The 27108-nt window shown below is 45.8% G+C and overlaps 2 protein-coding genes across 2 annotated transcripts in view; both read right to left on the bottom strand.

The window, feature by feature from the left end:
* Positions 1 to 7997: 7997 nt before the first annotated feature.
* Positions 7998 to 10378, bottom strand: SNTN (sentan, cilia apical structure protein). The gene is made up of 4 exons (XM_032193902.1): positions 10278 to 10378; positions 9736 to 9770; positions 8963 to 9102; positions 7998 to 8156 (listed from the first exon to the last, which is right to left on the bottom strand). The coding sequence occupies exons 1-4, from the start codon at positions 10376 to 10378 to the stop codon at positions 7998 to 8000; spliced, it is 435 nt and encodes a 144-aa protein (XP_032049793.1).
* A 5455-nt stretch (positions 10379 to 15833) lies between these two features.
* Positions 15834 to 27108, bottom strand: part of SYNPR (synaptoporin) — a 36881-nt gene continuing 25606 nt past the window's right edge. The window contains exons 3-5 of the mRNA XM_032193901.1: positions 25674 to 25872; positions 18397 to 18588; positions 15834 to 17602 (exon numbers count right to left, since the gene is read on the bottom strand). Coding sequence (XP_032049792.1) covers positions 17336 to 17602; positions 18397 to 18588; positions 25674 to 25872 — 658 coding nt within the window. The 3' untranslated portion in view covers positions 15834 to 17335. The remainder of the gene's footprint in view (positions 17603 to 18396; positions 18589 to 25673; positions 25873 to 27108) is intronic.

Genomic DNA, 27108 nt, shown 5'->3' with positions numbered 1-27108 from the left:
TTGGAGCTGCTCTCTCTAGGCACAGGCATCCCAAGGTGGCTTCATTTCAATCTACATCACATGAGAACACGCTGTGGGCAAGTTCAAGCAGACAGTGACACTGTAAGTTTGCTTCTCAACATGCAAACCATGACAATTATTGTGTGCTGTGGAAGTACCAACACGTCGCCATGCCCAGTGGCCACAGGAGAACTGCTTCTGGAAACACAATAAGCGAGTTTTCTGTAACCCAGTAACAGACCTCTATTTCTATAGGTAAAGTGTGGGAAGTTCGAGCTGCTCAAGGACTGATAACACTAGAAAAAGTCAAACAGAAGAAGTGTATACATGTATAACTATAGTTACAGCAACATTTCTCTATATCCATCACCTCTGCCTGACACAGACTCTGTGGTGGTGTCAGAAGTGGTCTCAGCCTTTTTTTTTTTTGCTACACTTCACACAAAATATACACTGCAGTGGCTGTATTGTACTGAGCTGCAGACACACAGCATCACCCCCTGATATCCTCAGGCATAAAAGAGCCTGGCACCAAGCAGAGGACCTGGCTGTACCAGTGGGTAGAATGCAGGCCTGCCCTCAGCACCTGGGAGCAGAGCCCCGCAGCCTTCTCCTGTCGCACAGACAACTGCTTGCAGTCCTTTCACAGGGGGAGAAGAGAACCGAAAAGCCACGATCGCCTTCTTCAGAGACACAGACACTGCTGTTCTCTTTATGGCAGTTTTGAAGTGGTATCAGCATGCACCATGCTCAGCGGTGCAGCTGAAGTCTGTTGTGTCTGGGATCAGCAGACAGAGCTTTGCCTGCTGTCTTTACTGCTACATTAGCATGTCTTACATGAATTCATCAAATTAAGAGCCCTGCAGTAAAGCAGAGAAAAAAAAGAAAAAGTTGGAAAAGAGCTTAAGTATTCTGTGCAGCTTTGCTTTGGCTACTTTGGCCACCAGGCACACAAGGGAGTGGATGGGACAAGATCTGTGCAGGAGGGCTCCCCAAGCACCATGGTCACAGATAGCCAGGAGCTGGGCTCCGACATGCATGGAGGCTTGGAAATGGGGTGGTACGTGTGCTGTGGGATGGCTGTCCCAGCTGGTGGGCACTGGGGAGGGTCTGCAGCCTGCACCATGAGCACAGGCAAACATCTACCAGCAGAGCACTGGGAGCTAGGAGGTGGCTGGGCTAATAGCGCAGCACCAGCGGCCTCTGTTCTTGTAATTCACATAAAACCTTTATGGTTTTGGTCCTGTATCACTAGACAGGTTCCCCAGTCCCAGCCCAGCCCTCCCCAAGGAGCCATTAACTAATGAGTAATTGAGAAACCTGATTTCAGAGCAGCGTCTCAGAGCTCACTTGTGTGCACATCACATGGAAGACAGGGCTGGGCTCCCACCATGCACACCTGTGAACAGGCATCTCTTGAGAGTGAGCTGATGGCTTCTGTGGTAATTACCTTCAGGGAGATGCAGTTACAATGCAGCAGTGTATTACAGAAGAAAAAAAAAAAAAGGCAAAGCAGCAAGTCTGTGTTGTCAGCAGGGCCCCCTTCCTCATTATTCTCTCTATAAATTTATGGACTCTAAGGTGGAGGAGTTTCTGAACAAACAACACATCAGAAAACATCCTTCATTAAATATTTGATGTCTTTTGGATTCTAACTAGCAGGGAAGGAGAGAAGACGAAACCAAGTTAGGAAAATGGATGGGTTTGTATTCTTCACACTCTTATCACAAAGAAACTAGTCCTCAGCTCACAAACAGAAGAGCATATTTCACAACTGCTGCTGATGGATGCCCCTGCTCTCACCGAGATCAACACTACAGGCATGAGGAATGACTTCCACAATACTGGATTTCAAGAGAGCTCTGGGATAGGAGCCAGGGTGCAGAGACCTGTTGGCTTCAGCACCCAGCAGACCGGGGGAAGCTGTGTCACATAGAGCAGCAGGAAGGGACCAGCAGCAGAGGTTACCCCATGGTGGGTAACCCCCCTGGATCCCTCACTGGGCAGCAGAGACCTGTCTCCTCCAGCGCACATCCAATGTCTCAGGGCACCAGGGCATCACCTCTGCCACACCACAGCCTCCAACATCAAGCCCAGCCCAGCTTCCCAGCTGCTCCCTGAAACACACTGAGCTTTCCTCCTAACCCAGCTCTGCTGCAGGGGCAGCTCCTGCCATGCTCTGGGAGCAAAGAGCCTCAGCTCCCTTCTGCTCCCAAGGGCTACAATAAATATTAGAGAAGAATTAAGCATTGCTTGTTCTATTGATATGCTTACCTGTTCTTTCCCTCACATATACTTGAGCACTCTCAGCATTGCTTCTCCTCAGGGTGCATTCAGCAGAAGGCTTTAGGTGCTCATTAATTAATGCCTAATTTGTGTGGGCCTCTGCTTACAATTCTTATGCAAATTGCTCTCAAATTGTGTTCTGTTTTCAGCTGAGCTGAATCCAAGCACTAAAATACCAGAAGAGGAAAGACAAATTGGGGAATAAATGCGCAGGTAATAAAGCTTCTCTATTTCTCAGAGGCTTTGCAGTACCCTTGGGTCATGTGTAGTACAAGCATAAATTTAGAGAAAAGATAAAGAACATTGTAAAGGCTGAGTCTCAAAAAAAATGCAAGTTAAGAGCTGCTGATGGAAAGAAACTGCTGCTAAACACTCATTGATGAGTCGGCTATTAATGTGATGTTTTTATATAAACTGTTCTTCCTCCAGGAATATGATAGATTTTTACCAGGGTAGGAAAGAGGAGCTTCTCCATATCATTTAATCACTGTGTGTGTTGCCCAGCATTAATACAGGATTTGACAAAGCCACCTTTAATATGATCTCTTTTTAATTTGTGCTCTTTATTACAGCTTGTTGTAGCTGCCTAATTAAAGTTTGTCAAGGAAGTAATCAGCCTTATTTCCGTAGTGAGAGCAGTTTAATAAGAAGGTAATTTTGCAATTTGTTTTCTTTAATTAATTAGACAAAACCCTATAAAATCCTTGTAGCCAGGCACAAACCCAAGGAAATGGTGACACCAACTGCAGTGTCTGAGGAAAGGGGATGTTCCACCTCCAGTGGTCTGTCCCTGACGTGGTTTTCATACCTGTCAAGCACAGCAGTATTTGCAGCTCTCAAGAAACAAACTCTCACATCTAAAGCCTAACCTGTGTGTCTCTGTAAGTGCACGTGGTTTCCAAACAAACCCCAAAAGAGCATCAGGTGGAGGCTGGACCCAAGCACAGAACAGCTAGCTCAAGGATAATCCACCTGCAGATGCGGGAAATAGGTCAGCTTTGGGCACAGACTTCCCCCAGCATCAAAACAAACCATGCTTGTACTCCTGTAAAAAGGAAACAGAGAAACGACTGGAGGGCTCTGGACCACTGCTGGAGGAGAATGAAAGGTCTCAGGGCTGGGCTGTAGATATTTTTACTTGTTCCCACTGAAGGAATATTCGGTTCATCTCCAGCAGTACCCAGCTTTGCTTTACAGACTCAAGAGGGCTGGTGTATGTCGACCTATCCAGACAAAAAAGTTATGCTGGCCTTAGCTGCCTTTTCAAGGAGTTCAAAGTTTGTTCTGTAACACTGACTAACACCTACTGAGCCTCGCAGTAATCATATGCAGTAAGGCAAGACTTCTACTAAGGATCACTTACTGTGACACTTGTTCTCTTTTGCTCCGGTGACAGCAGGGTGCCCAGAGGCTGCTCGTTTTTGGTGGGTTGCGAGGGTGGGGAAGCTCTTGAGGTCCTGAGATGTCATTTATTGATCATTCAGGATAAACACAGGCTTGGTTTTGCCCGCTGATGAACTTCTGCATTTATCCAACTGCTGGTTTTACTGGAGGGTTGAAAACCATCCCACCTGAGGAGCGGTTTTCCTCCAATGAGAGGTCCTGGCCTCATCGATTTCAGCAGCTTCACAGAAGCGTGTGCTGTGCCTTGTGTAGCTCTGACCATCAAAATCCAGCACATAGCAGCTGAGAAAGCCAGATCAAGGGTGAAGGGGAAAGAAAGGAAGAATGACAAACGAGGCACCGTTTCAGCTGTGCACAACCAGCCTCTGCTACAGACACCCAACTCTGGACTTGGTTCAGTTTGGGGGAGCATGGTTTCACCCCCTCAGTATGCCTGGGAGGTTGGGGCTGGCACTTTTTATGGCTACACATAACATAAACTCACTCCTACAATAATAATGAATAAAAGATAAGTCCCGTGGCTTTGAATCTATCTAAATCTAATGGCTGATTTGTGCAGTTGGGGATTGGAGAGACAGCCCGATATATCTGGCTGCTGAGCATCATTTGCTGTCTACCTTTGCTGGAGGAGGACTCGGGACCAGGGCTATAAACACTCGGAGGGTGAGGGAACAGCAGATGAGCAAGGAGAGGAGAGGAGACGTAGCTCTGCTGGAAACCTTGTAAAGCACTGGCTGCAGTAAAAGTCAGCACAGGAATTAAAAGCTGTCAGTTCAGCAAGCCATAAAAAAACACACCATTTCTTCTTTATCTAGCTTCCCTGACTGAGCCTGAAACAAAGAGCTTTTCTTTTTTCCAGAAGGCATTTCAGAGTGCTCCTTGGTGGCTCACAAACTATAGCACTTCGGAAGGAACATAATTCCAAGACAAAGCTTTTCATCCGCTCTGAAGCGAGCTCCCGAGAGTATGCACCACGTAGCACCTCTCTGAGTCAGGGCAGCACTCCTGAAGAGGAGATAACTGCTGTCTTGGTAGGCTGACATGCAAACCTGAGCCCCCTCCACAGTGACCTGTGGAAATCATAGCAGGAGCGCACGTGGCAGGCAGCTGCCAAGGTGCTTTTGTGGGCACACAACTAGACCCAGCTGGGGACGTGCAACCCAGACAAATTTTGTTTTACATAAAAAAGTAACACAATGCTTTGAGGGGAGAAGGGATGGAGCAACATGTCCCTCAGCAGGCAAGGTTTCAGGTCCCGGGCAGAAGGCCTTACTGAAGGTGCAATAACAGCGAGCCCTTTGGGGAACATATTTCTCTTTCCTAAAAGTTTTATGAAAATTTGCTGGCACAGTGCGTGTGGCCTCAGGGTCCTGGCAGAAAGCTCTCTGTGCAACACTCTGCTGTGCTTCACCCCCCGAAAGTCAGCAGGCTGGGCTGTGAGAGCTCCCCTGCACCCTGGGAGAGCACCTCAGTGGTTCGGCTAAAGCAGATTTTCAAAACCTTCCAAGTCCAGCAGGCTGTACTAAAGCCAGATACAAAGTAAGCCTCATGGGGAGAAGCAGTAGCTCTAGGTGAGCTAATCAGAGTACGAGAATGAAGCTGTCTCTCTGAGACAACACTTGGAACCAGAAGCTGAAGATCTGAGGCTGAAGCTTTCAGCCCAGCCCTCCTGACCCCCATTTCTCCTCTGGCAGTCATCTGAAAGCTCACAGACCTGCAGAGATGACTCAGACTCCTCCGAACAGACCTTGAGACACAGATCCAAAGCCTGCAGAGCCCACCTGAGCAGTACAGCTGTAAAAATCCCAGCCCAGGCCCACAGAGGTCAGGTTTTGACTAGCTGCTTCATGCTGCCTTCACTTCTAGGAGCGGGATCAGATATTGATACGATGTTCACACTTGCAGAAGAGTCTGTAGTTTTCATCAATTTAGCTGCCTGCTCGATTCCTGAGCACTTGCGTGGGCTCTGCTATGAGAAATCGATGATGAGCTCCCATCGCTTCCAATAGGAGTGAGCTAGGAACAAAATAAAGCACAACAGTAGCCTTTTAAGCAAGCTTTTAGCCAGCTCCCCAAGGATGAAGGCAGACATGCTGTCTACGCCAGATCAGCTTCAAAGCCGTCAGCTGAGAGTGCTCGGGGCAGCCACAAATAGTCTGAGCTAATAAAAGAGCACCTTCCGCAGCCAAGTTGCAAACTTCTGCCTACTCCTACCTGTAAGAAGATGCTGGGGCTCTTCCAAGTGCATCACCCTGCTTTTGAGCATCAGGCAGGACTGTCAAGGGCAGGTGTGGATCAAGCCTTGCACATCCCATTCCCTTCCTTCAGAAGCTCTTCCAGCCAGGCTGGTGTGGGAAGCCCAGTGTGGACTGGCACCCAGTTCCAGCTCTGCTACACGCACCGAGCACACACTGGTTTCTCTGCATCTCTGATTCTTTCCCTACCCTTTCAATATCTATGCTGTCGAGGACTTACTTCTTACTCTGGATTTTTGCTGTGCTGTGCACAATAGGCGTTTGATGGAAGCCAGGCACTCTGGATGCTAGTGCACAACAGGGACTGCATTAGAATACGAAGGGTTTGCACATGGCGAGATGACAGAGAGAATTGATCTGACAAAAGGCTCTGAAGTCATTAATTCAAGTCACGCAAGATTAAGAAATGTTTCAGCAATAACAGAAACTGTGTTAGGACCTTAGCGATTTCAGAGAACACTTTCTTAATTGGCTTCACAATATTGTTCCTTTTGCCTTTTTGTTGTAACAGAGGGATATTAATAAATTCATGTTTTCAAAGTCATCAGTGGCTCTCAAACAAGCTTTTCAGGGCTATGCCACGATTTCTTTACTTTGGTAATGGGAAAAGCCTTCTAGGGACTCTTGCATTCAATCTTTCTATCCTGGAGAAGGAGCATCTGCTTATTCTGTAAGCTTCCACAGATCTTCTGCCTGGGCAAAAAGCAAGGGGCTGAGGGAAGAGACTGGGGACACATTAACTGTACAAATCTCTGATGCCCACATGGATGAAGATACCAGAATTAGGCCTTGCTTTGATCTGTGAATATTTAGCCTCCAGCTCAGGCCAGGCCCTTGCTCTGGGACCAGCCCCTTCCCTGCTGAGCTCCATTCCCAAACCCATTCACATCACTTCTTTCAGCTCCTTCCCAAGCTGCAGAAAGACACAGACCTGTTCTCTCCAAACAGCTGGCTGCTGTCCTCCTACGGCAGCTTGACCAAAATCCAATGCAAAACATCCTCTTCATTTCTGCAAACACTAAGAACCTTTTCATGCCAAGGAGTTAAATCTGGTTACTCAGCTAACATTAATTTCCCTCTTTTAGCACCGAAGGTTTTCATCCCATCCTGTTTTATATATATTTTTATGTACCAAAGCTAAATTAATGTCACCTTTTCCAGCAAGGGAGAGGAGAAAAGGAAAGGAGTTGCACTATTTTGCTGGTTTGCCCAGAGGCTTGCTAAATTCTTACGGAGGATGCTCTGTTACTGGGGTATGAGAATGCTTTTTGTGCCCCAGAGTACTATTACAGGGGGGTAAATGCTGGCTGTGAGCCAGGACCTTATAGGAAGGAACCAAAACAAACACAAGGATGATGAGCATTTGGCACCAAGGCCCTGGCCCTAACCAAGCAGGGTGGTGGATCCCACCCAGTTCTAACACCTGCACTTCATTAGCTGCCCTTTTCCCACCTCCCCTGGTCCTGACCTTATCTGCTCTCTCCTCTTCACATTTTCAGAAAATAACGGGCCCAGCTGACTGACTCTTTGAACCAAGTCACCCCTCTGTACACACGAACACACCTCTGCCAAGGACGCATTGCAAAGGCTGGACTTGGAAATTCCTTCCGCAGTGATCGCTCACTGAACGGGCCAGCTGGAGGAGGAGATACAAATAAATAAATGAAGCTCCATTCAGAAGGCTTAGTTGAAAAGCACACAGACTAAACTCAATTCTTACTGAAGGCTGCAGCAGATTGCCCCACAGGTGGCAGTGGCAGGGGTGCTGCTCCACCGACCTCCCTGGGGGCTGCAGGGCAAGAGCTGGCCCCAGGCTCAGCCCCCTGGGACAGACACAAAGCCCTCGTCCCTATTTCATAGCCATTCCTGCCAGGACACCGCCCACGGGCACTTCCTCTGCACAGAAGTGAGGTCAGGAGGGTTTGGACAAGACTTTATTCCATTTGAAAGGGAACAGCAGAGGGGATTCAGGCACTCGGTGTTATCTCTGTGCGTGTTTCACACCCGCTTTCCTTGTAAAGTGCAAAGCTATTTCTTCTTTTAAAGCACTGGTCATTTAGTGGTTTTCATGTTTTTGATCTCCTGCAGCAGGTCAGACATTAGAGTGAGACTGACCAGCAAGATCATGAAATCTTCAAAGTCAATTTTGTTCTCTGTCTCCTCATCCAGGGAAGAGATTACTTCCTGGTATTTTGGTTTGTTTTCTTGGCCCTATGGAGAATTTTAAATGGAGGAAAAAAAAAAAAAAAAAAAAGACGTTACATTCCTTTTTTATTGTATCATCTGTAAAGAAAAAAGAAGCAGCATCATTTTTTGTTTCATATCTTCCTATTCAGGGTTTTATGTTCACATGCACATTAGTTTTTCTAAAGTTATCCCAAGAAACTCAAACAGAAATATTATTGTAATCAGACAGGAAAACAACTAGTCCCCAAAGTTTCCTGGATCCAGAATACATCTTCTAGAAGATCCCTGATCACGACTGCAAATCTGGTAGTGATGCATGCAGCTGGTAACTGCAGCATTCCTACCACTTGATAAAACTCCTGTTCTCTTTTGGGTTAGAAAGGGAGAAAAAAAAAAAAAGCAAGAAGTTTGCAGCCACCAGTACTTATGTAACTGGTTTTCCACCATAGCTGGCTGCTGGTTTTACTGGAGGGAGGGCGATGGATGGTGAGGTGCTCATGGCTCTGTAGCATGGGGTCAGCGTTCTGGCAAACTCCCAAATCCCTAATTAAATGCAATGGGTTTCTTATCCCGTAAACACACAAATACTTGTCATTACATGAGCTTTTTTTTTCTTTGTTTGCTTACAACTGCCCTCCTTTTCCAGCAACAATACAAACAGGCACATCAACAGTGGGTTATTGCTGATGCTCCTCTTTAGCCCCACACCAGACTCAGGCTCAGCGCTAAGCAACTAATTCACCAAAGACATTTTACCAATTCACCCCATGGATGGATGCACACACAGCAGTGAGACAGAGCCTGAGATGCCTGCTCACCCAAACTCTTACCTGTATGAAACTCAAAAACTGGGTCTGCAGCAGGTTTTTGGTTTCAGCTTTGCTGAGTTTGCCCTCCGGGTCAGCAGCGTTGTTATACACCAGCGCAGCCGTAGCAACAGCTTTTTCAAGGTCTGAGCCTTTTTCTAGAGCTAGGGGGAAAAATGTTGCCAGCCTATCAGAAAAAGCAGTGTTTGAGGTATAATTGAAAGGAATGTGTCAGAAACATCCTGAGTGGGTGGAAATCAGTGTAGTTCCATTAAAGTTAATAAGCCTGAAACTGTTTGTACCCACAGAGGACCTGGCCTAGATTTTATTTGGAGTGGGCCAGCAACACACCTCCTGTCCCGTGGAAACACACCCGAAGGCAGGTTTCACATGGCCAGGGTGGGAGCCGGCAGGGACACAGGGTTGGGGGTGAGACCTGCCTGGCTGTCCCCTCTGGGGACCTGCTGCACCATGGGGATAGGCCACTCCAGACACCTCTTGTGTGTGTGGGGACTCTCAGGGCCCTCCAGCAGGGGAAACGTGGCCCAATAGATGTGCCCATGTCTGAGTATCAGTGATAGAGCTGCACACCAGTGTTGAAGTGTGTTCAGGATTTGGGCTGAAATATTTGGCTGGGTTCATCCCCTCCTAAACCACATCCTAAAGACCTTAGTTTCCCAGCCCACAGTTCCCAGCAGGTACCAGAGGTGGTTTGGGCTGTGATTTTAAGGGAAAGACAAGCAGAAGAGCCATGGATGAATGCTGGGGCATCCAGGGGCAGTGAAGGGTCCCCTTACCTTTTATTGATGCCAGCTGCTTGGCTATAGGCATGCTGGTAGGGAGAGAGAAAGGACACACAGTTATCACCTCGTGAATTGAGCAAGCATATAGTTTCTCCATAATAAGCTTCCTCACTTTTATTTTATTTAATCCCCCAGAAACCTGAGGCTTCCCAAAGGAGACTCTCTTTCCTTCACAGCAGGAAGATCAACATCCCTCACAAGCGGCACACAACATCACACAGCTCCCAGTTCTTAACCTAAGCAAGTAGCCTGGAGTTTTTATTAGAGATGATAATTAAATAACTTGATCACTGGAGAGAGGCACTGCAGCCTGCGGCAAGTCTCTTCCTGGAGCTCTTTCATGTTCTGAAGAAGTTCCTGGGTTTTGAGCCTGTCCCCAGGGAAGCACAGAGGGCTTTGCCATCCCCTGCCCAGGGGTGCTCCCACTTGGGAGCAGACATTGATAATAAATATAACATTTTTGCAGATAAATAGATCCAAATAAAGCCTTTCACGAACAAATCACCAGAGATGCAAAGAGCAGAGCAGTCACTTACCGCTTGGGCATCCCTGCCGCGGCTGGAGGGCTCTTCTGGGGGGAGGCAGGATTGACGGAGTAGTGCTTTGTGCTGGGGACGCTGGCCTTGCAGCCACACATCGTGAGGGCAGGCTGTTTGTGATCTCTAAGCAACTGGAGTAACAGCAAACAGGTGGATTCAGGCTCTGCCCCGTGCGAGCAGCCTGCCTGCAGCCGTGCCCCATCAATAATGTAAGTGCTACCTGCTGGTCACGGGACCAGCAAGTACGTGGGTCTGAACGGCCCCTGTGACGTTGGCAGGTAGAGTTGCTCTTTATTTTCTGGGATAACTTATTAGAAACAAACCAGACTCGGATGGGGCCTGAATCCCCTTACATCTGTGGGATGTAAAATTGTACCAGGACTAACTCAGCCACCAAAGCAGCACCCATTATCATTTTAATCAGAAGCCTTCCTGGTGTGGGATAAAGTAACTTGCCCCAGGCTGTGAAGAGAGCTGCTCCTATAGGCAGAGTCGGAAACCAGGTGTCTCCCAAATCCTGACCCAGCATCATCCTAGGAGAGCAGCACAAAAAGCTCTGCTGGTGCCCCAGCTACTAGCACGGCAGCGCCCAACACCACGCCTTGGCTTCGGTTTTTACCCGAGCAGACACTGCCTGCCTCCAAAAGCAGCACCGAGCCATCTGGCAGAGCAGCCGCGCAGTGGAGGAACTGGAAGGGCTCTGATGAACTTTGTTATTTGTTGGCATGGATATCGCTACCAGAAAACACACAGCTTGTCACGCCGCCCATCTCTGGGCACGTTCTTGCCGCGCATCCTTTGCCAAGAGGTGTCCAGACAGGGTGACAGTGACCTAGAGGACCAAGTGGCTATTTTCATCCTTGGGGGGCTGTTAAAAGGTGGTGTCTTCAGCTACCTCATCCAGCACATCCTTCCTGGGGAAAGGATACAAGGCGATGTCAAAACTTCCCAGAATGAGACTTTATGTAACAGGACACGCAAAGGAGACTGCAACAGATGGCCTAGAGAATTAAAATGTTTTCCTCGTTTAGTAGAAGCTAAATTACTGAAGGCTAATGAATAAGGATGTTCACCACCTTACTGTTCCTGGATTTTAATTATCTTAAAAAGCATGGGAAAAGAGAACCTTTAATTTTCCATCTAAGAGTGTCATTACTCAAACAATTCAGAGCCTTTTTCTGAGAGGTTTAAGCTGTCTTAGATCTCTAGTGCGTTCTTTAGGACTGGCTCATGAATAAAACAGAGCCTATAATTGCAATGACGCAGCCAAAACACATATAATCAATGCTCATTATCCCATCAATTAACACACTAAAATTAAACAAGAATTCAGGCTTAGTAATCTGCCATAAGCTCTTAAAAAAAAAAAGTCTTGATATCACGTTGAAGTGATAATTCCCTTTTACATCTGTTGAACCATACAAGAAGGCATGAAAAGCCTTACATCCTGGTTAATCCATCCTGGTGGTGTTTGGTCTCAGCATCCGAGGTAAAAACGAGAGCAAGGAACAGCCCCTGTTGCGTGGTTATCAGCTCCAGGCTGTGCTGGGAGCTGCCGAGCAGAGCCAGCTCCCTGGGCTTTGGGCTCTTTCCATCGCAGATCAGATTTCAGCTCAATTTTAATCCTTTTTTTTTTTTTTTTTTTTTTGCATTTAACTGACTTTTGGGAGCCTGTTCTCCAGAGCAGATGATTTCCTTTGCTGGGGCATTAGCAAGCCCAGGCAAGCCTGGGAAACTTTATCTCTCTAGGATGTATTAATTAGTGCACACAGGAGCGTTAGTGCATTACAGAGACAGGGTAGCACAAGGATAACCCTTGCTTTTGCAAGCGTTGATCAGCTTTGAAGACAGCAAGATTTTGGCTGTGTGTGTTGGTGCAGTATTCTGGTCAGCAAGGTGTGAGGGAGAGGGGCCATCTGTTCTGTATCTATTTTGATCCACTCTATTTATGTTTGAGATATCCAGGTGCTTCTATCAGGCAATTTTTAGCACATTTCACACATTAACAATATTGTCTGCACAAAATATGCAACCTGATGCTTACGGCTACACAATCTTTACATGCAGTTCTGTTCAGATTTTGCAAGCGCTGCAAAAAGCCTCTGCCTCCCCTTCCTTTTTGGTACTTTCCCAGAGTTTTCCCATCCCTTCTAAGAACTTCCTGCCATTCAGTATAGTTTATGTTGCAACACACTTGTGTGCACGGAGTCCCAGCTCCCTTAGTGATGCCCCTACAACAGCGGCCAGAGGCAGGTGTAAGCTTGCCCGTGCTGGGGCAGGGGCGGTGGCACAAGGGAGTGCCCAAAGCTGCAGAGGCACTTGAGCCATTTTCCAGCCAGCCTTCATTTCTGCAAACTCCCAGGAGCTGCAGGAGAAGTGTTGCTAACTTGCACCCAGGATGCTAAAAGCCTGATTTCTTCGTGACCAGAACGTGGTCTTTTTGATCTTACCTAATGTTAATTTTTTCCCCCAATGGGTGAGGAATGGGAAGCCCCCATGCGATGCCCCCAGGTCTCACTGTGCAGGCTGAACCAGGACCATCCGGTGCTCTGTGGGCTCAATCCTAGCACTGTGGTGGCTGTGGGACCACAGCAGCCCGCTCTGGGGACTTTTCCAGGTGGAACCTTTACCTGGAGACAAGGACACTTTGTCTCTAGAGGGAAACAAAAAAGGCAGCTCAACAGAAGGAGAGTAAAGCTGACACCAGCCTCCTGCTGAGGCTTCCTGATTGCCTTTATTGAGCTCATATGCTGCTAAGCATCCAGAAGAAAACAAAACGCAAGCCTGTGCAAAACTTGAACCTAGGACTGACCAAGGAGAGGTCCCCATCCAGGAGGCATGGACACCTCAGCCCACCTCCCTACCACACGCAGGAGATGGTGTGTGGCGCTCAGCCTGGGGTCGAGCTCTGGGGCCACGAACGAATAAAATGTTAATGAATCCCACTGCTGAGGCAGAGCAGGTAAAATGCCATTTAAGAAAAGCTATTAGAAGCAGGCTGTCTGCAGGGAAACATCGTTTGTCATCGCACGCCCAGGCACTTCTCAGATGTGGCGCATAGCACAGGCCGAAATCTGCTCGTGCTTCCCGTGGGGCTGCTGGGGAGCTCAGAGGCCACGGGGGTCCTTGGCATGCAGGCAACCAGCTCCCTTGCTGCCTTTGAAGATCTAACATGAAAAAGATATAAGGCACGATCCCAACAGTTTTGGTATAGCATTCATTTTCAGAGTGAAGTCTGAAAATATTATTACCAAATAACCTTCCCTCTGAGACACATTTTACTAAAGGACGATTAGACTTTAAAAAGGCAGCTCTACTCATTAAAAATGGAAAATCTTATTAAAGAAAGACACAACAATAAAAATGTAAGAAAAGAAACCGGTTGCTAAATGCGACAAAAGGGATGCTCCCCCTGCTCAACTACTAAAATGTTATAGCAAAATGCTAAAAAAAATCCAAATCTTCACACTGATGTATGCACTGATGGATGATGGGACAATTGGTGCCAGATATTAATATTGAAACACAGATTGTTGCTGCTCTTAGAAAGTTCCAGGAGGAGAAGCTCTTGGGTTTAGTAGCAAGAGGGAATAGAAAGTAATCCTGGAAAAAAATAGCTAAGCCAAGGAGAGCATAAGGTAAGTAGCCCATCCGTTCACATACATGCAGATTTTGATCTGCCAAAAGGAAGAAAAGCAGGTAGCAGAGGCAGCTGGTACCCAAAGCCACTCTCCCTGCCCTCTCCAGCCCCTCTCCTCATCCCACAGAGGGGATGAGGCTGCAGCTCTGCAACATCCTTCCCTCCGCAGTCAAGAGCAATGGGGAAATCCCCAAACAAGATGTGAGCATACCTCTTGCTGGGCTGGGAGGCACACAGAGAGAAAGTCCTGTGCTCCCACCTCCCTGTTGCACTCATAGAGGTACCTGCCTCTCCTCCTCAGCACTACACTTGATCACTTGATAAAGCAAATATGCTCCCATCCAGGGTGACTGAGAAATGGGCTATAAAGAGAAACACATGGGAAAACAGGAGGGACAGCACAGAAGCTCAAGTAACATATTTTTTTTTTTTCCAGGCTGACCTAGTTGCTTAACTAACTGGCAGAGATACTCACTAATGATGGAGAAGAAAAGCAATCGGTCTGCCAGCAGCAGTTTCACAGAGGATGCTAGAGTTTACTTAGCTATTTGTCTTAAAACCAGGATACATCAAATAAAGTCTTTGCTGTCTTGCTGCTTGACATTCTGCTGTACAGTCACTATTCCCAGTTCAAATAAACTTCCAATTCCTCAGCGATTGCAAAAGGATGTGATAAGACTTGAATCCAGATGAACACAGAGGAAGCATTCAGAAACATTTTCTTATGTAACACAGACAAGTACATGTATCATTTTTGTTTTCACTTGTGCTGCCGCCAGAGTATATTAATCTGAAAAGCTGTAGATGAAGAGATTTTCCATCCCTTCTAATTCACAGTGAAGACTAGTCCCTTCAGGATTTATCGGACAACCGCCAGCTCATCTGTTCTGCGTGGCAGCAAGGTAATAGTGTACCTGTGACCAATCAGTAAAGCAAAAGGCAAGTCTTTCATGAAAACATGGACCTTTTTTACTACTCTTGTCAACTGTAGCACCAGTTCTGCTCTTCTTGAGACAATCTTTGCTCAGATTAGGAGTTACACAAGTAATACCCAAAATAAGTCAATGTCTCACACCTCTGGTCTTATACTGCAGTTCCTGTGCTCACATGGTCACACAAGAATTTCAGCTTGTTGGAAACGCAGGAACAAACCTCAGCAAAACTCAAGTTTCTGACACTCAGCATAGAAAAGTTTGGAAATGGGACCCTAATCACCTAGGTGGAAAAGTTGATGAAGAAAAATTTGGATCACGCAAAAAGCGTACTCCTCTACTTCTAAGAGAGAGGCGTTGATTACACAGTTTACGATAGTCCTGATCAACAAATACAAAGTGGATTAAAAAAAATAAAATGATTTGAGGGGAAGTAGGATGACATGTGAAGAGCTTACAGCGCATTCCCATCCCTCCCCACAAGCACAGATTTCAATTTCTTTTCACTTGCCTATATATAACTTTTTCCAAACTTAAAAATGAAGGAACAAAAGAACAGAAAGCCAAAATAATTTTTTTCACTGACCCAGAAAATTGGATTTTGATCCCATTTGGAATACAAGGACATTTAGTTATTCAAGTTTGTCTTTTCTTAGGGTTGAGAAACGGCTTTTCCAGCAATCCACAGAACTGGTGCAGTTAGCACAGCACAGGGCTAGTCCTACTGACGGATGGAAAGAGAGGCATAGAGGTGGGCAGATATTAAATTGCAGTTTAATTTTTGTTTAAACTTGTGATAGTGACCTTTAATGACAAGTATCTGTAGAAGTGTTGTACTCCACTAAACATTAAAACAAACCTCATAAAGGTGTTGGAAAACAGTGAGAATATGACCAATAAGGTCAAGCACAGAGATAATATTCTACCCATCTTCTTAGTTATTTTGCAGTGACATTTTAATATTATCATACTCTGAAAACATGCATTGTATGCAATAACTTTATTAGGGTCAAATAGATATCACAATATAGATTCATCCACCGAGTAGCCATAAACTGGTTACAACAATCATAGAAGAAACTAAGCTGTTTTAAGCTAATATGCTTTCAACATTACAGCTCATACAATAAGATTATATACTGATACACTTTTATTTAGAAATGCAGATGATCAGTTTGGACTAGTACATTGTGCTTCAGGCTTTAATTTCTGTCAATGCATCCCATATGCCATAGTGAGGACAGGCTGAATTTTCCAGGGAGAAATCAGAACCGGCTAAGAACCTGGCTCTGGCTATTTTAGGGTGAGTTCCTCTGAACTTGGGTTATTTGGTCAATCCAGTTACATTCTCCAGTAGCACCAAGCTAGCGCTCAGAGCAGCAACAGAACAGAGGGATATCTAACAATCTTTGAACAGCACGGATAGAAAGACTGTCTTATGAGAAGAGGGTAGAGAGGAATATTTATGCTTTGTGAAGTCACAACAGTACATGCATTTTTCATGTTTTGCTGTACTGAGCAACAGGGCATCTTCAGGTGGTTTTGTATACTGATATCTGCACCTCTGTTATCTTAGTTAAATAAATACCTTTGTAAACATATAACACAGTTACTTGGTCCTTATTCTCCACAGCTCACATTAAAAGATTCACAAAACATCCATAGAAATAGTGATTTATAGAATGAATACTTAGCTCAGTTAAATGGAATAAACATTGGTTAGGTACCATATATACTACTGAATGCCATTTCAAGGAAAAACATTTTTGTTACAAAGCATTCAGAACTTGGGTAAGCCATATATTCAACTCTGCAAAATATATAAAAGATGCATACTTCTTTTAAACGGACATTTAACAAAGTGTAGTGGCAGAAATTGAGAAGTTCCATTTTCACAGTCCAGACAGTTGGTAGTATGAAACTGCTTATCCATGCACTAAATTACAGATGACTTGGTTAATTGAAATAATAGTAAAATCTTAAGAAACAGAAGATATAATCAAAACAAATGCTCCAAAGAGTCACAGACAGGCAGTTTTGAAAATGTTACATGCATGGATATACAGAATAATCAGTAGAAATAACAGTAAAACACTTCTGTTTGTCACCAAAATGCAGAAGGAAATTCAGTTATATTATGCATATTAAATACTACAGACTTGTGGCTACAAAATGCTTCTACCATCTCAACACATACAAAACTACCATAAAGTTATCTCTACAGAACATACTACAACACGGACTCCAGGTCACCACCTGCAATGTGCAACTCCTGACATTAGTCAGGGGCTAAAAATGCCAGCCCCAGCCACAGGCCACCTCCCATCCACCTCAAAAGGTAGGGCAAGATCTTCAATCGACATTGAACACTGTGTTGTAGTATTAATTTGTGTGAAACCCTTGAAAACCTGGTGCTGCTGAAACTCGAGACCTGTTAAACGCTCTGTGTGTGAGGGATGTAAGAGCTTGTGCTGCGTGAAACCTTAGATTTGATTAGCGAAGGAGGTTGGCCCGCTCTGGCCGTAGCTCTGGGGCTGGCCGTAGTCACCCACCTGCCCGTAGGAGCCTGGCTGGTTGTAGCCCCCGGCCGGCCCGTAGCTGTCTTGGTTGTAGCCACCCTGGTTGTAGCTGCTGGACTGCTTCTCCATGGTGTCTGGAGGGTGCCGCTGGCCCGAGGAGTGCCAGCCCGTCTCCTTAAACACAAACCAAATGTTGCCTGCCCACAGGATAAAGTTCAAGAATCCAAAGACCTGGATGGAGAGAAAAGGATCTCGTCACCCCACAGCTGTGGTGACACTGCCCAGCCTGATGGTTGGGACCCTGCATGGTCCTTGGAGAAGTCAGGGCTGCTCCCAGTCAGTCCTTCTCCCCAAATCCGCCAGAAAGGTTCCTCAGCTGTGGAACAAACACCTAAATTCACCTCTCTTAGCTCTAGCTTGCTAGGTTAAGTGCATTTCCCCTGCTGTTTTAGAATAAGGTTGGCATTTTCCTCTAATTTTTTGTTGTTTGAGAACATAATTTAGTTTAAAGAAACATTGGAAAGATAAAATGGGAAGGAAATATTTTTAAAAGAGAGAAATTAATTGCTCAGCTGACTTTAAATAATTTATTTTGTTCTTCAAACATTTTCTAAATACTGAAATGACATTTAAACATGCCATTTAAGCACAGAGACTGATCTATATTGCTCTTTTTTGAGGATTTTAAAAGGAATCTGTCAGGCACAAAACCTTTCCTTCCTTAAGGACAGCACAGACTCCTTTTCCAAAGCATTGAAGCTGGGCAGCTTACAAGCAAGCAGGCTGATGGACTTGTTTGGAAAGGCACATTGCTTCCTCCAAGCTCCTGCCCTTCACACCCATCCCACTGCTGCTCCACAGCACCTGCTCTGAGTCAGTCTCTGCCTTTCCCTGCGGCAAGCTCCTATTTCCATTGATGGCATTTCAGCTAACAGGTTTACATTAGCTAATTTGGATCAACACACGGGTGAAAGAGATGAAAGTACATTTGCAAGGTAACGGTGAAAACAATCAAATTCACTTACAACAGAAGTGTTCAGGCTCGACATAACAGGACTGCGAACAGGCAAGCATTTGTTGGACTGCTGTTTGCAGGCTGACATCAGTAATAGCACCTCGTCTGGGTCGGTCGCAATCTTTACATCTGACAGTCCTTTAGCCCAAGCAGATGAGCCCACTAGCCACAAGAATGAGAAGACCACTGTCACAATGAAATCCTAAAAGACAAATCAGTTGGGAGCATTATACTGGTGTGTCCATTGAGAAGAAAAATAATTTTAAAAAATCACCAGAAAACTGAAAGCTTGCATCAGAGGAGAGAGAAATAAACAAATAAGAGCTTGTTATTTTGCAACAGGTCATGATTACTGTCATCACCTACAGCACTAATTTTCAGAAGAACTTGATGTGCCCTGTGGCTGCCACCAACATCTTGAGCCAGAGGGCAGCTTTACAAGCACGTGGACAGTATGCAGGGTGCTGAGCTGCCTTGGGAATCTGTTTGGGATGTCTGGTGCAATTCAAAAATTCAGATGCCCATGAAGGAGCTTGGCCCTCCTGAGGGCTCTGGATTTCCAATGGAAAGTGTTTCCATCAGCGGCAGCATCTGAGGCAGAACCTGGAACTGGCTAATCCTCAACTACCAGATGAGGAGCTTTCTCACAAGCTACAGGTAAGGCCAAATGTCCCTGTTGCATGAACTGTGCAGCCGCTAATTATGACGAGCAAACAAATAAACAGAAAGCCTTGCCAAGCACAGAGACTGCTCAGCTCCTCTGTCCCGGCAGCGCTTTTGCTCCTAATCCCCATCGATGAGAGAAGAGGGGAGAAGGTGCGGCGGTGCCTCCAGGCTGCAGCGACTCCCAGCAGCTCTGCTCTGAACCACTCTGCTCACTTTTCCCTCGAAAGGCTCTCAGGAGCACGCACAGGCATAAACTTCTCCTTGTCTTGGCCAGAACAAGTGGCCAAGTGACACTGTTGCTGTGTGGGTTTGGGGGGAGAAGGGGGAGGAGGTGTGATTTTTCAAGCTTTCTTGTGTCTTGCTAAAACAGAAGAGCCTTTCTGCTGTCATCTCTCATCCCATCTGTCAGCCCACAGCAGATGGTGGAGGTGCCAAAGTCTAACATACCGCTGACTGCATTGCTGCGGCTCGATACCCCAGCTTGGTGGGGGCTGCTTCCCCTTTCCCCCTACAAAGTAAAGGTGTGCGAGAAAGGAGGAGAAAATGGTTGGTAAGAACACAGCATTTAGGGTCTGTATCCAAAGAAATAAGGGATCCTCTGGGAAAAATCAGTCTCCTTTTCTACAGACACCCTGGGGATTGGGCTCTCCATGGCACGAAGCGTGGACACGAGCCTCTGCGATGGGAGAGGCAGCAGGAGATGAACCAGCCACTCGAGTGAGCCCTGAACAAAGGACTGCTCCGCTCACGCAGATGGGATTAAATTAAGCGTGCTTGGATGCTTCCCAAAGAATACATCCTTTTTTTAAACAGTGCCACAACTTATTCTCTGCAGGCCTGTGTCTGCCACAGCGCTTTGAGTTCCTCCGACCTCCCTTGGTGCTGCCCAAACAGGCCCTCTGGGAGGGCGTGCTGCGAAGGCTGGGAGCTGACAACTATCTTAGCGCCCAGCAGGACCCGGTGTAGGCAGAGGCACGTAGCCCACGGTGTGTTCTCTTCTCAGGGAGATCTCCAGCAAGAAAAATTATCGTACGCTTTGTGTCCTCGCACTAACGGAATGAGAAATGGGTTTCCTAGAGGCAACAGCTCAATTTAAAATATTTTCCTAAAAATTCCAGCTGGTAGAAATGCCAAATACTTGCTAAGCTATGAATTATGATGGTATATGCTTTTTTCTTGCAATGAGGCTTGACGTGTTACGTACCTGGCTGCCAAGCCCACATATAGGCTTCCATCAACCCAATAGACTAGGATGTACAAGGGGTTTGGGGAATACTTTTCTTAAAGAATAATGAATTATCTCTCAACATCACCACGCTGTTATGCTTTCCAAGTGAAATCAAGCTCTGGAATCAGTGCCTTAACAATAAAATAAACAAACAGTAGGTAGAAATTCAAGGGAGAGACAATCAGACCAAAACTAACATAACATAGAAGATGAAACTTGCACAAAAGAGGAAAGTTTTAAACTGAGCAAAGCTCTCCAGGCAAGTACCTACAGCAGAGGGGTTCAGACCTCTCTCCAGCTCACACCGTCAGGCTCTTGGCTGGACCCATCCTGCTCACGAGCATCACTTGTGAGCTGCTCCAGCATTTCATGTAGCACACACTGACCTCAGTGCTGCAGTCTGAAGGATTCACACCACTTTAAAAACTGCAGGGACTAAAGCCAGGGTGGTCTTCAGCCACAAGCACAAGCCTTTCTGCTCCAAGTGGGGCAGAGAGGTTGGAATTTGATGGTCTTTAAAGCCCCTTCCGACCCAAACCCTTCCACGATTCTGTGACTGGAGAATTTGCTGCATGTCTTCCGCACTGTGCAAGGAACAAAATATATGATGAGAGCAAACTTGTGTCTTCCCTATTTATTTTGAATCTTTGCTAACCTTCAAGCTTTGGCTGGGACTTGAACCTTTCTTGTTTTCAAGTGGGTTTGGATTCCTGGCTGAACATTTTCACAGCTCTGGGTGGAACAGAGTTACAAGATAATGACATGCTGAAAATAAAAGTGAATTTCAAGCTAAGCTGTTCTGTGGCTTAATGTTTATCTGGGGAATTTCTCCTTGGTAATTAAAGCCAGAGTGCCTGCATACTAAAACAAATCTAGCATTTGAATGTTTAATATCCCCATAGCATGTTTTTTTTTTTTTTTCCCTCCTTTGGAACAAAGTAATTTTTGTAGTTGTTGTCTTGAAACGATGCCTACAGATCTCTTTGGTGTGTATTGTGGTATGGTTACTCTATACTTCTAATTGTGAAGTTTCTTTTTCAGATCTCAGCTGAGATACTTTGGTCTGCCTACAGGTGCCTTTGGGAAGAAAGCAAAATAGGAACATGTAGGAGAAAGCAGAAAACAAGATTTAAAATATGCAGAATATCCAAGGAGGGAATTTTTAAGAGCTTGAAGTATGCACAACAAGAAAAAAATCTTGCTGCCTTATTCACATTGAAACTTCCTATTACCAACTTTGCCAAAAATGCCTAATTGGGACAATTTTATCTATTATATGATTTAGAATAGAACTATCAACATGCCTTTTCACTTTGTGGTAATCAGAACATTTCTCTTTGCTATCAAACCACCAGCTTTTGCCAAATTCCTGACTTTAGGGCAACAGTGAGATGTGGATCCAGAAACCCAGCACCCTGCATGCCCTCAGCCAGCCAAACCTGCCTGCAGAAGGCACTGCTCCATGCAGCAGCAGGTGCCTTTCCCTGCTCTGAGCTGCTCAGCACCTTCAGCAATCCCCAGGGAGCTGTAACCCATGTCCCTCCCTGCCTTCCCTGCTGCCCCGGCCAGCACGGTACCAGGCAGGACAAATCACTCCAAAGCCTGGCTTTCATGGTCACACAGGAATGACCCCACCAACCCCCTCCACGAGAGCCCCAGCCTGGGAAAACAGCCAGTGGCTGCAGGTAACAAACACCTTCTTACAATATAGCTCTTTTTTGATAGCAAAACCTGCTTCATCTTTTCCAATGTCACTTGTGCCTCTCCTCAAGAAGCTTCTGAGCTCACAGGCGAGGTGCACGCTGCTGCATCCCGGGGCAGAGTGTTGGGCCCCCCTTGCTCTGTGTTTGTCCCTTGGTCTGCACAAAATCCCACCCTGGGTTTCCTGCAGAACCCAGCTTTGAGCCAGTTACACGCTTTGTGCTGCAGTCTGCAGCCCTGGGAGCTCTCTGACAGCAGAGACACGCAGGGCTCTTTGGGAGACACCAGTGGTTGCAGCAAGGTCACAGAGCTTTGAGAAAGAGATGACAGAAGTGGGCTGACATAGCTCTTTGAAATGCAAAGAACTATTCAGGTTATTCACATTTTTGTTGGTTTTGTTGTTGTTGTTTTGTTTTGTACGTCACTAAAAAGAAATCAGTCTTTGTTTTTACAGGTGGCCCTCTATTCTTTGCCTATTTATTTTCTAGAAGGCAGGGCAAAGCAGAGGAAATTAAACATGTTTAACCAAAGACACCTCCAAAGAGAGAATTAGCAGTATACTTTACTCACTTGGTCCACAACATATGTAAAGAACCAAATGGATTTCTGCTTAATGGGATTATTCACGGGACTCCAGATGCGAACGACCTCATCTCCTTACCTGTAAGCATCTTTACACACTGCAATAATGAGATTATCAAATAATCACTACAAAAATGAAATATCTCTTTCCAGGGTTATGTCAGTCACTTTTTTGACTAAATCACTTTACGCTTTTGTATCAGTTGTTTGGATGCTAATCAAGAGATGTACACGTACACACAAGTGCATGTGATTTTTCCCTCTGCAACTTTAATCCCAGGTAAACTCTGCTCATTCCTTTAGGAATTGGCAATCCAAGGTCTTCTCTCAGATTTATCTATCCAGGACGAAGCCACCCAAATTGTCTCTCTGTGGAGGCTGCAAGGCAAGATGAGGGTACACATGTTATCTGCAACCGTTGCTCACTGCACAGTGCGTCCTGACAGCCACGGGAGGAGCTAGCAGCTCCAAGTACTGGGAATATTTCCCTGCCGTGATGTCTCACTCCTCTCTGAACATTAAAATATTTTTTCCACAGTTAAAGTGATGCTCAGCTGAGCTCTCAGCACAGGCAGTTGCTTTTCCCTGTATTTGTGTGAGCAAGGTGAATGCAAAACATTTGTAACTGAAATTCTCTCCATGAGTTTCATGTGACCAAGCGGTCATTTAATTCTTTACAGTCATATGGTCTGCATTCAGTCAGGCCTGCTGCAATTTGGGATGCATTGATAATGCTTTACTGCCTGTGCAAGGGATTTTGATTTTGTTTTTTCTCCTCTCTCTACTTCTATCATACTTATTTTTCAAATCCTAAGAAGACGTCAGGAAGAAAGGCAGCCAGCTCTGAAAGGGCACAGCCAAAAGGCAGATGCCACCCCAAACTGAGCAGCTACCAAGCCAAGAGGAAGTAGAAGGCCTAAAATGGGAAGGGTTTTAAATACAAAATTGTGATCAGGCTCTGCAGCAGAAGCAAGGACAGACAAAACCATCTCCAAGCTCATCACTAAGAGACAAAAACCTGGTAGCCTGGCAGCAGTGCCTGACCCACTGATCTGCTCTACTTAGGAGAGACGAGAGGACGGCTCTGCCTCTCGTGCTGATGCACTGGGTGACTGCTAGTGTGGCTCAGGCATGCACAAAGTAACCCAGATCTCTGCAGAGATTGTCTTTGGCAGGAACAATCTCTATCAAATATCTGATTTGTTACAGGTGTGGTCTCATGGGTACTTCACTGCAGGGTGGCATCTTCCCAGAGCTGGGAGATGCATCGCCTGCCTCCCTTGCACAACGCATTACATCCCTCAGGTGAGCCCTGCAGCCCTGGGGAACTGGTTTGCACTCTGAGTGTCCCTTCACTCTTGAATCCCTTCTGGCTAAAGCTGTTTTTTCTCTGCTTTAGGCCCTGAATTTTCCTTAAATCTCCACTGCACAGGACCTACTCCTTGCCCCAGGCAGGCTGCAGATGTATGCAACCGCTGCAGTGGGCAGCCTCTGAGGAGACCACTGGGGATGTGGTCCAGGTGAAGAGTTTTGTTTTGTTTTGTTTTTGGTAAAACAAACCAAAGCTGGCAGCACAGAGGAGATGCTAGAGCACATTGGACTCCCCTCCTGGCAGGTGTGACTGGACATAACCCTAAGCCACTGCTCAGCACCTCTTAGCCTGGCTCCTGCCCCAGCAGGAGCTGCTTTTGCTGTAGGGCACAGAAGCATCTTTATATTCAGAACAAATAAGGTCACTTAGGCTTGGTTTAAAGACTGGAAAACTGCAAACAGCAGCTTTGGTAACAGACACCAGTTAAATTTAACCTGTAGATTCAATTACAATCCATTACACAGAACAAATTAAATCAATGCCACGCTGATGCTGTAGCGGATTGCACCGTGCATCCTGTGACAAACACGGCTGCAGCAGCTGTGACAGGAAAGTCCTAGACAATGGCAAATGGCAACATCATAAGCTGACATATTAGTGTTATTTATCTTGTTCCTTTTTCTATTATGCAGGATAGCATGGTTGGTCAGAAAAAAAGAATTATTTTCCACAAGAAAGTTAAAATGGCAGATCTCTGCAATTAATCCCTTGATGAGGCAGTTTGAAATGAGATACTGAATCAAGCAAAGCAAGGCACTATTTATTTACTGTTTCTATAGAGACCCCTTCATCTTGCCCAGTTTACCTCTCCTTTTACTGTGATGATTTCCCTTCCTTCCTCCTTAATTCTTCAGGGTGAGAGGGAAAGACCCAAAGACTTCCAAAGGAAGAGGCTTCATTCCCTTTAATGCAGACTGAGAACCTTTACTTCTGTATCAATTCATCAGTTTCAAATGATGCAACCTTAAATTACTCACATTTTCTTGCAGCAGGAAAATCTCTCAAAACTGCCAAGATTACCTTCCTACAGTTTTATCTTCCACCTGCTGTTACTGGAGCTATTTCCTTTATCAGGTACAGACTTTTTGAGTTGGTGATTTATTTTCCTTCCTATTATGTTTTTCTGATGTTATTTTTTGGTGGCTTTCAGTCATTTGAGAAACAGGTCTCACCCAAATGCCTCGTTTCTGGGAGTGTTAAACTTCATATTTTCTGAAATAGAGAATCAACTTTTTCCTTAGCCAAGTCTTGACTAAAAATTCACTTTCCGTTTGAATTGCTCTCTTCACACCAACACTTGAGCAAGGTATTTCCTTTCCTTTAATGTAACCTTATTCTCATCCCTGTGGATGCAGGGACCTGGCCAAATTTCATGCAGCTGAAGATTGGTGCACAAACAAGACCAAGGGGTCTGTCACAGGTCACGATGGATTAAAAAGTAAGGGAGATCTCAAACAAAATAGCTGTCATGGGTTTTACAGCCTTGATTTATAAGAAAATGAATACATATCATCACTTGTTTCTTGTTATGACCCTTTCAGAATCAGTAAAAACAAAAATAAAGGCAAAAACAGGCACAGCTTGATGGGTGCATATAGTGATAACTGGAAGGTGAGGAAGCTCCTAAACCAGCACTGAGACAAATGCGCTGGGCGCTTGTGGTAATTCTGGAAAAACAACCATGTAATTCTTCAAAGAAAAGTCAATCAGCCGCACCCAGCAGTAATTGCACACTTACAATTAGAGGTCCCCTGTTGTTTTCACGGTACTTGTTCTGGAAGAAGATGTAAACCACAGTGGCAGCCAGCGAGTAGAGGAAGGCAAAGACCGCGATGGTGACGAAGAACTCCGCAGAAGAGGAGAAGTCCCCTATCAAGGAGAGCTTTTCTCGGCGTTTCCCTTCACAAGTGGGAGCATCAAAATTCACTTGATGCAACCTGGAAAATATTCCAAAGAGCAGCAGGTGAAGCACAGAAATAGAGAACCATTACCTGAATAAAGATACATTGATATTTGCTGTTTCCCTGTCTCATTCCTGATGCGCATGGATCTCCTGCTTGAATAACTGGCCCCGAGAGCAGTCTCGTGGGCTGTGCTCTTCGGGGCTGCTCATACACGTGAGGTTGCTTCTGGGTGAGACCCAGAACCTGCACACATGTTTCCATCAGACTTTTAATCAATCTGAGAGAAAAGTTGCTGTTCCAGCGGTTTGGTACAACTCACCTGCTCTGGGGCTTTGCCATGGCAACAACTGAAAAAGGGTGACACGAGAAGTCATTTGAGTCTTGAATTCATACAGTCAAGGAAAAAGAGAACAGGTCTTATCCTCTCTATCAGTAGCATGGGATACCTACTTTTGGAAGCTCAAAACTTGTGTAAAACAGTTTAATGCACAGCTACCTGTAGCTGTTGGGCCATGGGGCTGTGAGCTGTACAGAGCCCTCTATCCTGGAGGTTTTTAAAGCCGAGCTGCAGCAAAAATACACAACTCAAGCCAAAGAAACAGCCTGCACACCTTGGTTTTAGCAATCAAAGCTTGTGCTCACACACCGTTCGCAATTAGCCACCAAGCTAATAGATTTGTGGGGGTCTGACAGCTCCTGCCAGAGCCTTCTTTGCTCTAATAATTCTAATTTCTGATTCAGAAAGAGAAATGGGGTCCCTTGGGTGTATGTGAGTGTGTGCTTTGGCTGGTACCACTGTGTGTCCCAGATTAGCATCAGTGGGGACATGGGGCCTGATGAGGGATCATGCAGTTCTGCTCTGAGCTGGGAGAGCAGAAGGGACAAAGCCAGCAGAAAGTCAACATCAGCGATTAAAGAAGTTATGATCTGGTGCTGAGAAAGGATGAGGCCTTTTGGGAGACATTCCTCTGCTCAAGGGCAATTAATGTGCGCAGCAGCGAGCCACCGGCGGCAGCAGCTGTGAATGTATGACTAAATAAAAAGTTTGGTCCCTAGGGGAAAACAAAGAACCCGCGGCAGAAATCACTGAGGATGGATTAATGGACATGTGAGGATTGCATGGCTTTTATTTCCTGGTCCGAACTAAATGTATCCAAACGTGTAGGCAGAATCTTTTCATCAGTGGCTGATGCATAACGCCAGTTATCTGCCTTGGGCACTTCCTTCCCTGAGCTCCTGTCGCTGTAGTAGCGTGGCGTGGAAGCACAA

The sequence above is a fragment of the Aythya fuligula genome, chromosome 10, assembly GCF_009819795.1.
Source record: "Aythya fuligula isolate bAytFul2 chromosome 10, bAytFul2.pri, whole genome shotgun sequence".
NCBI lineage: Eukaryota > Metazoa > Chordata > Aves > Anseriformes > Anatidae > Aythya > Aythya fuligula.
The sequence above is the reverse complement of the archived record's forward strand: the minus strand, read 5'-3'. Positions and strand labels throughout refer to the sequence as shown.

Bases quoted from the DNA above. Each gene is read 5' to 3' on its own strand.
- SNTN (XM_032193902.1), bottom strand. From the start codon at position 10,378: ATGTGTGGCTGCAAGGCCAGCGTCCCCAGCACAAAGCACTACTCCGTC. The intron at 9,103-9,735 runs GTAAGGGGACCC...TTTTCCCCCTAG, and splicing joins GCAGCTGGCATCAATAAAAG to CTCTAGAAAAAGGCTCAGAC. The intron at 8,157-8,962 runs GTAAGAGTTTGG...AATTCTCCATAG, and splicing joins AGTTTTTGAGTTTCATACAG to GGCCAAGAAAACAAACCAAA.